The sequence below is a fragment of the Vicia villosa genome, linkage group LG1, assembly GCF_029867415.1.
Source record: "Vicia villosa cultivar HV-30 ecotype Madison, WI linkage group LG1, Vvil1.0, whole genome shotgun sequence".
Taxonomy (NCBI): Eukaryota; Viridiplantae; Streptophyta; class Magnoliopsida; order Fabales; family Fabaceae; genus Vicia; species Vicia villosa.
Genome location: NC_081180.1, coordinates 95,481,436 through 95,492,487, shown reverse-complemented (window position 1 = coordinate 95,492,487; position 11,052 = coordinate 95,481,436). Strand labels below are relative to the sequence as shown.

General features: G+C 35.2%; 1 protein-coding gene across 1 annotated transcript; it reads left to right on the top strand.

Moving 5' to 3' along the window:
• Nucleotides 1–2,503: 2,503 nt before the first annotated feature.
• LOC131643612 (ABC transporter C family member 10-like) lies at nucleotides 2,504–8,224 on the top strand. Its single transcript, XM_058913873.1, has 11 exons — nucleotides 2,504–4,531; nucleotides 4,695–5,015; nucleotides 5,148–5,234; nucleotides 5,408–6,001; nucleotides 6,107–6,271; nucleotides 6,413–6,707; nucleotides 6,799–7,013; nucleotides 7,115–7,420; nucleotides 7,501–7,564; nucleotides 7,639–7,878; nucleotides 7,984–8,224. Exons 1-11 carry the CDS (start codon nucleotides 2,504–2,506, stop codon nucleotides 8,094–8,096), a joined length of 4,428 nt encoding a protein of 1,475 aa, XP_058769856.1. The 3' UTR covers nucleotides 8,097–8,224.
• The last annotated feature ends 2,828 nt before the right edge of the window (nucleotides 8,225–11,052 follow it).

Below are 11,052 nucleotides of genomic sequence, written 5' to 3'. Positions count from 1 at the left end.
ATGCTACTAACTCCACTATAACCAAACTCTTTCAAAAGACCCAACAATTCAAAGTAAGACCACCTATCAGCATCTACTACTAGTTTATCACACATGCCCCCCTCATAAACCGTTTTTCTGAGTCCAGAAAGCTACCACTATGGTGCACATTAAAGGTCAAAATTTCATCCATTTCAACCTAATAGATGAAAATACGTAGTTTTAGCTTGATTTCTAACAAAATGTAAACCAGAAAATCCAGTAAAACAGAAAAAATGAAAAAGGGGAAAAAACCCTAATTTTCATACGATACAGAAACCCTAACCTATAAACAAGAAGAAGAGATTGAAGAAATAAGAAATATGACCTTCGTACATTACTTCCCAATGTGATGATAAGTCGTCTTCTTCGTCTTCGCACACTCCTCTTCGTCTTCGCACAAGTCTTCGTCTTCGCACAAGTCTTCGTCTTCGCACACTTCTCTTCAGAAAACTTCTAACCTTGCTGAACGAAAAATGGAACATGGATAATGAGGGTACCCTATTTGCTAGTGGAAATGACAGGTCATCAATATTATTACCCTACCCATGACACCTAGCAGCCACGTTGGAATATATTTAACGTTTCAAACGGAAAACGTGCATACTTTTTGGTAACGTATGAGACCACTTTGAAACTTTTAAAAGGTAAAGGACCAAATTGGACCCTAATGTATAGGTAGAGGACCAAATTGAGTATTAAGCCATATATATATATATATATATATATATATATAGAGAGAGAGAGAGAGAGAGAGAGATATGCACGCATTTAAAAAGATTATGACATTAATTATATATTTATACATTAAAACTATGGTAATGGACACCTCCATTTATAGTGTATTAAAAATAAGTGAACTCATCAAATGTCACATTATTACATTTATATTTACAAAACTTTGGTAATTGACAAAATGGAGAAGAAAAAATAGAGAGGATCTTGACTCCATTAATACATGTTAAAGTTTGGATCTTAAAAAAAAATCATGAATATAAAGCGGACCTTATAATTAGAGACTGAGTGAGTATGTCTTTATGTATTGGATGAGGTGATCAACTTATTCATGTTAAAGTTATTTTCCTTAATTATGGTCAAAATATTCATTTTGGTCCCTTAATTATATCCTCTGGTAGTCTGGTTCACTTTGCTCCGTTATCTTTTTTGTTGTGTCACTTTGATCCTTTCATTTTCTAAAAGATGCAAACATGTTCCTTCCGTTAGTTGGCCTCAAATGTCTGTCTATTTTACCTATGTGGCAGGTGAGCTGACAACTTTACTTCATGTTCTTTATATTTCCTGCATTCCCATGCATTATTCCTCATCTTCTTCATCGTTTCCAGCTGAAACCAATTAGGACAAGTTCTTCTTCCTCTTTCTCTTCGTTTGTTCAACATCTCCACCATCATTGTTCTCTTCGCCATCATTTATCTCTTGTTGTTCATCTCGTTTTGGTCACTGAGTGATGAAGGCCAATCGTTGTTCCTCGCATATGAAGCAGAAAAATTCCGAAAGTTGTGAGTCATGTGTATACACAAGCTACCCAATTGTACCAAATTGTCACTGTGGAGGTAAAATTGTGCTTCGTAGGGCAACTACCAAGAAGAATTTTGAAAAGAAATTTTGGGATTGTCACAATTACAAGGTTAGCCCTAATTTTTGTTTGGGTATGTTAACATATGGTAAACACGTTTTGATTTAAATTTGAAATTTGCAAGGATCCTTGGAAAAAGGATGTGGGTTTTTCTATTGGTTTAATGAGGAAATGGCACAAGACAGAAATCAAGTCTTGATGAATAGATTGGAATGCACATCAAGAGAATTTGGTGATGGAAATACAAATTCAACTTAACAAGATATTGAAGTGGGAAAAATCATTGAACTTGATGTGTATTTTCTAAGCGACACATTATTTTAAAAATAGATATGTAATCAATTTTATGTGTGAAAACGTGACAATGAATCTAAACTGATTATTGAAGAACTATTTTTGTGAATAAGGTAAAATAGGGAAAACAAATTAAATTTAACCATAATTCTATTAAAATTAATAATTAATGTAAAATATTGAATTACTTATTTTTTTTACTAAAATTGAACAATTTCAACTTAATACATGAACTGAATAAACCAATTTTTTTCACAAGTACATTTAATCTAATCACTGCTATGTTTTAAAAATATTTTCGCAGATTCTATATTTGGTGAAAATGAAAATAATACCAAATTTATAAAATAAAATAAAATAGGTACGTGAGCCGTGACGACATCCCGTGTGTGATTTTGCTCTTATATACATGCAGGCACTCACTCACACTTAACTCCACCTTCAGATATCATATTCTTCTTTCATGTAAGTGTCTTGTGCTTTATAGTTTATTACATGTTTGCTTATTCACCCATATTTCAGCGTTATTATTATCATTATTTATATCTAATGTTCTGACCTTCATGTTTTTCAAATGATTTTGAAGCAACAAAGAAAATGACCGGATTTTGGAGTGTGTTTTGCACTGAATCTGTTAGTTCAAAGTCTTGCACTATTTATGATATTAAGTTTCGCATTGATCCTTCCTCATGTATCAACCATTTCTTAATATCTTGTTTTGATGTCTTGCTACTCATCATGCTCCTATGTATAATCATCCACAACACGTTACTGAAACCATATCAGAGTCTTGTTACACATAGGGAAAGATATTCAAATCTGCAACTAGTTTCTGCCATAACCAATGGTGTACTTGGGTTGGTTCATTTATTTTATGGCATTTGGATTTTAGAAGACAAGTTGAGGAAAAACCAAACTGCATTGCCTCTTGATTTGTGGTTGATGGAATTCTTTCAGGGATTAACATGGTTGTTAGTTGGTTTAACATTGAGTCTTAAGTTTAAACAACTTCCGAGAGCATGGCTAAGGGTTTTTTCTGTTCTTATGTTGTTGGTTTCTGGTATAAACTTTGTTATGTCTTTGTTTTATGCAATCCGCAGTATACAATTGTCCATCAAGGTAGCATTAGATATTCTATCTTTTCCTGTGGCAATTTTATTGCTATTATGCACATATAGGGACACTGAGAGAGGAATTGATGAAGGCCTTTACGTCCCTTTAAACGGAGACTCAAATAAAAATGATTTTGTTAGCCATGAGACGCTATTTGCAAAAGCTGGATTCTTTAGTCGGATGTCATTTTGGTGGTTGAATTCATTGATGAAGAAAGGTAAAGAGAAATCACTTCAGGACGAAGATGTACCCAAGTTGAGGGAGGAAGATAGAGCGGAAAATTGTTATTCGCTGTTTCTAGACATATTGAACAAGCAGAAACAGAAGGATCCATCCTCACAACCATCTGTTTTGAAGACAATCGTTTTGTGTCATTGGAGAGAAATTTTGATTTCTGGATTCTTTGCGTTTCTTAAGGTATTTGCACTGTCTTCTGGACCTATGCTTTTGAATTCCTTTATATTAGTGGCCGAGGGTTATGAGAGTTTCAAATACGAAGGTTTTGTATTGGCCATAGCATTTTTCGTTTTAAAAATTGTAGAATCGCTGTCACAAAGGCAGTGGTACTTCCGCTCCAGACTCGTCGGTCTCAAAGTTAGGTCGCTGCTAACTGCAGCAGTTTATAAAAAGCAACTGAGGTTATCCAATTCTGCTAGATTGATGCATTCTAGTGGTGAGATAATGAATTATGTGACTGTGGATGCTTATAGAATCGGAGAGTTTCCATACTGGTTTCACCAAACATGGACTACGAGCTTCCAGCTATGTATCTCATTAGTAATACTTTTCCGTGCGGTTGGGCTAGCTACAATTGCCTCCTTGGCTGTGATAGTTATCACTGTACTTTGCAATACACCAGTTGCAAAGTTACAACACAAGTTTCAAAGCAAACTAATGGTGGCACAAGATGCGAGATTGAAGGCTATTTCTGAGGCTCTTGTTAACATGAAGGTACTGAAGTTGTATGCATGGGAAACCAGCTTTAAAAACTCTATAGAAGGATTAAGAAATGAGGAGCTTAAATGGTTGTCTGCAGTGCAATTGAGAAAGGCATACAACCAATTTCTCTTTTGGTCATCACCTGTTTTGGTTTCTGCTGCCACGTTTGGAGCGTGTTATTTTCTAAATGTTCCTTTGCATGCGAACAATGTTTTCACTTTTGTGGCAACTTTACGCCTTGTTCAAGATCCGATTAGAGCCATTCCCGATGTTATTGGAGTGGTCATTCAGGCAAAAGTTGCATTCACTAGGATTGTAAATTTCCTTGAGGCACCTGAACTGCAAAGTGAAATTGTTGGGAAGAGGTGTTCTGATGGAAATATGAGGGGATCAATTTCAATCAAGTCTGCTGAATTTTCATGGGAAGATAATAATATATCAAAGTCAACTTTGAGAAATATAAATTTGGAAGTTAGCCCTGGACAAAAGGTTGCGATTTGTGGAGAGGTTGGCTCAGGAAAATCAACTCTCTTAGCGGCAATTCTCAGAGAAGTTCCTAACACTCAAGGGAAAGTAAGATTTGCTTTCCTTCTTTTTTAGTTATATAAACCATGTCATAATTTCATTAGTTATAACTTTCATGGCATTACCATTTTCTACACACAGTTATATAATATCACTTAGCATGTAAATTAATTTCTTAGTCATTCATTTGATTATCATTTCTGAATTACAGATTGATGTTTATGGGAAGTTTGCCTATGTTTCTCAAACAGCATGGATACAAACGGGGACAGTACGGGATAATATATTGTTTGGATCACCTATGGATGCTCAAAAATATCAGGAAACACTTCACAGATCGTCACTAGAGAAAGACCTTGAGTTGTTTCCCCATGGTGATCTCACTGAAATAGGAGAGAGAGGGGTTAACTTGAGTGGTGGTCAGAAGCAGCGAATTCAACTCGCCCGCGCACTTTATCAGAATGCTGATATATATCTCTTAGACGACCCATTCAGTGCTGTTGATGCACACACTGCCACAAACTTGTTTAATGTAATGACAACATCCTTTCTTCATATACTGTGCTCAAATGTCATAGTATTTCATGTGCTTCTTTCCTACACGCACGCGCACACACTTTTTTATGAATTAGTTGTTTATGTTATGACACTATTAACTTGACAGGAATACATTATGGAAGGACTTGCTGAGAAAACGGTCTTGCTTGTAACTCATCAAGTTGACTTCCTTCCAGCATTTGATTTTGTTTTGGTAATTTTATACATCTATAAAGCACTGATTATGTTTTTCTCATTTTTATTTGCTTTTCTTTTTGTTTTCTTCTGTGTAATCAATTGTTGCAAATTTTCTTATGCATTTAAATTAACAATTATTATTTGATCTTCGGCTAACTGAAAGTTATGCATTCGAATTTTGCGGTACAGTTGATGTCAGATGGGGAAATCCTACAAGCTGCTCCTTATCACAACGTGTTGACATCAAGCAAAGATTTTCAGGATCTTGTGAATGCTCACAAGGAAACTGCTGGTTCTGAGCGGCTTATGGATGTTACTTCTTCTGAAAGACCTTCAAGTTCTGCTAAAGAGATAAGAAAAACACATGTAGAGAAGGAAAAGCAGTTCGAAGCACCAAAAGGTGATCAATTGATTAAGCAAGAAGAGAGAGAGATAGGAGACCATGGCCTTAAGCCATACTTACAGTATCTGAATCAGAACAAAGGATACGCATACTTCTTGGTCGCTTCTATATCTCAGCTTATATTTGTGATTGGACAGATATTGCAAAACTCATGGATAGCTGCTAATGTTGACAATCCTAAAGTCAGCACTCTGAGATTGATTCTAGTTTATTTGTTGATTGGAGTTACTTCAACAATCTTCTTATTCATGAGAAGTCTTCTTACAGTTGCTCTTGGTCTTCAGTCTTCGAAGTCTTTGTTTTTACAGCTACTAAACTCCCTTTTCCGTGCACCTATGGCGTTTTATGATTCCACACCTTTGGGACGGATACTAAGCAGGGTAAGCATGCTAACCATTATTTACTTTTTTTGTTTTTCCATCTAAGTTAAAGCAATGAAAGGTAAATACAAATACTTATGTTTTGATTGTTATTTCCTTTTTTAGGTCTCTTCGGATCTTAGCATTGTTGATCTTGATGTTCCATTTGGCCTTCTTGTCGCCGTAGTAGCTACTACGAGTTGTTATGCAAGTCTAACAGTTTTAGCTGTTGTTACTTGGCAAGTCTTGTTTGTTTCCATACCAATGATTTATTTTGCAGTGCGCTTGCAGGTAATAAAGTAATAAACAAATTCTTTGAATTTAATTGTACTGATGGTTTGGTGTTCTATTTTAACATTAAGATAATACATCGTAGTAATCTTTCAAAGATTTATAATGTGCTTGTTGAAAAGTCTATTTTTTTCCGTGCAGAAATACTACTTTGCTACAGCAAAAGAACTGATGCGGATGAATGGCACAACAAAATCCTTTATAGCTAACCATCTTGCAGAATCTGTTGCTGGGGCTGTGACAATAAGGGCTTTTGAAGAAGAAGATCGTTTTTTCGTAAAGAACCTTGATCTAATTAATGTCAATGCCACTCCTTTCTTTCATAGTTTTGCTGCAAATGAGTGGTTGATTCAGCGGTTAGAAACAGTAAGTGCAGTTGTTCTTGCATCTGCTGCACTTTGCATGGTTATACTTCCAACCGGAACATTCTCCTCCGGTGAGATTTCTTCTACTATTGGATTTAGAATGTCCGTTTATTTTCTGTCTTATGGGGGTATTAAAATTTCAACATATGGTGTGTATTTCAGGAGTTATTGGCATGGCTCTCTCTTATGGTCTTTCACTTAATATGTCCTTAGTATTTTCAATTCAACACCAATGCAATATAGCAAATTATATAATATCAGTGGAGAGGTTGAATCAATATATGCATGTACCAAGTGAGGCTCCAGAACTAATCGAAGGAAAACGTCCTCCGGTGAAATGGCCAGTTGTTGGTAGAGTAGAAATTAAGGAACTACAGGTGATTATTTATTATTATTTTAAAAGTTCTTCCATAATGTCCTCTAGGAAATGGGAAAGTTTGAACTGAAACACGTGATTTGTTTCTTGATATCAAAACAGATACGGTATAGGCCTGATACTCCACTAGTTCTCCGCGGGATCACATGTACATTTGAAGGAGGACACAAAATTGGTATAGTTGGTCGCACGGGAAGTGGCAAGACCACTCTTATTGGTGCTTTATTTCGTCTGGTGGAGCCAGCGGGTGGAAAAATAATCGTTGACAGTATTGACATTTGTTCCGTTGGACTTCATGATTTGAGGTCTCGTTTTGGTATTATACCCCAGGACCCTACTCTTTTTAATGGAACAGTTAGATACAATTTGGATCCTTTATCTCAACATTGCGATCAAGAGATATGGGAGGTAATAACAAGGTTGAGTTTGTTTTTCTCTACTTTCATTTCCAATAATCAATATGGACTAACTGTTGTTTGTTTACAAAGGTTCTTGGGAAGTGTCAGTTGCAAGAGGCTGTGCAAGAGAAAGAAGGTGGTTTAGATTCCTCAGGTAACCTTTCATGTTATGCTACGGTTACAACTTTGATGTGATAAGTTCCTGTCCAGTAACAAATTGTGCCACAGTTGTTGAAGATGGTGCGAATTGGAGCATGGGACAACGACAGTTATTCTGTTTGGGCCGCGCTTTACTAAGGAAAAGTCGGATATTGGTGTTGGATGAAGCAACTGCATCAATTGATAATGCAACTGACTTGATTCTCCAGAAAACCATTAGGACTGAGTTTGCTGATTGTACGGTAATCACGGTAGCTCACAGGATACCAACTGTGATGGATTGCACCAAAGTTCTTTCAATCAGTGATGGTCAGTAGCATATTAATTCATTATTACAAACCTAACATTTAAAATAAGTTGATTGCAAATTTGAACACTTAGCACAAAATTAAACGCGTATAATTGAATTTTCAGGAAAACTGATGGAGTATGATGAGCCAATGAAGTTGATGAAGAGAGAAGGATCGTTGTTTGGGAAGCTTGTCAAAGAATACTGGTCTCATTTTCAATCCGCGGAATCTCATTAAAATTAAAAATGCTTTTTTCAGTAGCCCTTCTGCTTCTTCCTGTAGGATTAGCTAGTGAGAATGGTACTAGGATGTAAGTAAGATGTATCAAACACTTTGGCTTAAGAAGTAGGAAATGAGGTAAAGGAACCTAGGAGAAAATGATGCAAAGGATTTCTAATATGCAATTTGTTGGATGAGGAATGAGCAGTTTTACTCTGGAAACTTGCATTATTTACCAATTAACAATGAATTTTATGATCTGCGTTATTTACCATTACCGATCAGTTTTATAATTGTGCAACATTTCTGGTTGACGCTTCACATCTATAATGTGGCAGTCATTGTCTGACACCAAAAGTTAATCTTTTTTGTAAGGAACTTATCTTAAATGCTTGACAAAATTCTAATGTAAAATATATTGTGAAGCTCAATCCTCATTCAGGTCTCTAATGTCAGATAACAAAATACTTGTCATTAATACTCATTATATCAGCATTCATAGTTCCTTCGCATATTTCATAATTTAAAAAGATTCTATTTTATATGAATATTTTTACTGATAAACTTGCTTAAGAAATTTAGGACAGCTCTGTTCCCTAAATTTGTATATACTAATGCATCACATTAGCCTTTAAAAATGTACATCTGGATTGTGTATCCTGGGTATCAACTGTTAAGATGACATCATCTTTAAGTGCTTCGCCCCTTTCGGACCTCACGCTTAGAGAACTTTGTACCCCCTAGATTGTGTATCCCGAGTATTGGCGGCATCGAAGGCATCACCGAAAGTTCTTCACCCTGACAGGATAAGGAGCGCATGTGATATTCATCCCGGAGTGTGGCGGGATATTGCATTAATAGTGGCCGGAAGAAGGCGTATAAGCCGCACACGGACGAGATACCTCAGATATGTCTTTATGGGCATTTATAGGCATGATCAACATGTCCAAAACTTGTCCCTCAAGCCCCATAATGAGTGAATATTTGCATTTATGATCATTGATTGACATTCATACTAGTTGTCCACCCTCCCCATGATGGAGAGAATCCCTATAAAAGCAAGCGATCTTCAAACCAATAAGGCATCCAAATCTTTAAGAAAAAAAGTCATCCACTATAACCATCGTATGACCCTATCTAACTAGCCTCAGAGAGGTTATCAAATTGGTGCTCTTAATGTTAACACTTAGTGCCCACCGTAGAAATTTCTTGCGTCACACAAAATTGCGAAGCAACTGACTCCTCATGTTTACATAGGATTCTCAAACATTGGAAACCTTCGAGATTGTTTTAGAAAAATGTGTATCTAACAAATATCTCAGACTCAAGAATTGGTATAAAAAACATGCACCAACACTTGATTTGAAGGATAGAAAAGTTTGTGTTAAATTTCAAAAAAAATCAAGAATGGAAGAAATGATCCTGAAACTCAGAAAAATCTAGCTCATAGAAGATGAAAAAAAGTCAAGAACGTTTGAAGAATCTTCACCATCTTCATATTTAAAAAGAATAATTGAAGATCATATTTAAAAAGAATAATTGAAGAAATGATTGAAGAATTAACACCAGATATTTCGTTTGAAAGAACTGTCACAGTAAATGAAATATCCTTTGAAGAATCGACATTTGAGTTTTTTTTTTTTTGAAATTCATCATATCAATCATCTCTTGGAAAAGAGGAATCAATGAGAAAAAACCTTAGAAGACTCATGTAGAGATTCATGCAAATACGTATTTAAAGATATACTCGATAGCACGTTCTAAGATTTTCATGAAAGTATCCTCTAAAAAAAGACAAAAGATTTTGAATAAGACGAATGCGTCTATTCAAAACAACAAAAGAAGACAACGGCACTAAGGTAAGAACTCTAACATATAAGGAAATGTTTAAGTTAAGCGGCATGCTCAGTAAAGAGAATGAAAAAGTTAGAAAAAACATCGTAGAGTTTAAAGGTTATATTATATTTTAGAAAATAGTAATGAATTTCTTGGGGAAAAATAACTGATAATAGAAATTAATCTTTAAAATCGGATAAATGTGAAACTTGTATTTCTTTAAAGAAAAAAGTAGATGATTTACATGGAACTCTAAGAAAATTTACTAAAGGCAAATAAAATTTAGATTTAATTTTGTCTAATCAAAGAACTATCTATAATACTGCACGAAAAAAAGAACTATCTATAATATGAATGGATTGGGGTTTCAACCAAATGAATTATTCTACTTTTTCTTTTGATTTCCTAACTTTTGCCCGGACTAATTCTTTTGAATTGGTAGTCCAGCGGGATGCCTTAATTTTGCCTAAGTCACTTAACTTAGCGGGCTTTTCTTTTTCTTTTGATTTTTTTCTTTTGATTAAACAAAGCGTGTGACATTGGCTTTGTCTTGACTTTATTGAGAAGGTGATGACTTCCCCGTTCCTTGATGGATGAAGGATAACCATTATGGTTTCACATCTTCTGGTCTCATGATATGCGCAGGATAACCATTGTGGTTGATCTTCGAAAGTGTCTTCCTTTTTTAATTTTGAACACTAGGTCAAATTAATCGAAGATTACCCTGCCTCGGGTTAAATGTGAGGGCTTTTCTGTATAAAAAAGAAACTTCTACTTCAAGGCTCAAAGGGGTTAACAAGGGATTATCTTCCTTATATCTCCAGTGTTTGGGGATTTGAAACAATGCTTGTACATCTTCAGCAGGATTTTATTCAAAAGCATACTACCAGAAATTTCGCGCGTTTTCAATTTCATCATCCTCCCTCCAATATCTTCCTAAGCAAGGGATCGATAACATTTGGTATCATAATGTAGAAAATAGTTTATAATTAAAGCAAATACGAGTGAAACGAATGGATTTCTTCAAGACAAACTTACTCATTGCATTAAGATAATAATTCAAAAGACAAACAAGTTTCATCATGCAAATAATGCATTAATAAACAAGAAAGATTACAAATAAGAAAATAGTAAAAAT

Excerpts from the sequence above, each read along its gene's own strand:
- LOC131643612 (XM_058913873.1), top strand. The coding sequence starts at position 2,504 with ATGACCGGATTTTGGAGTGTGTTTTGCACTGAATCTGTTAGTTCAAAG. Across the intron at positions 5,016-5,147 it reads CTGCCACAAACTTGTTTAAT|GAATACATTATGGAAGGACT; the intron begins GTAATGACAACA and ends TTAACTTGACAG. Across the intron at positions 7,014-7,114 it reads TAGAAATTAAGGAACTACAG|ATACGGTATAGGCCTGATAC; the intron begins GTGATTATTTAT and ends ATATCAAAACAG.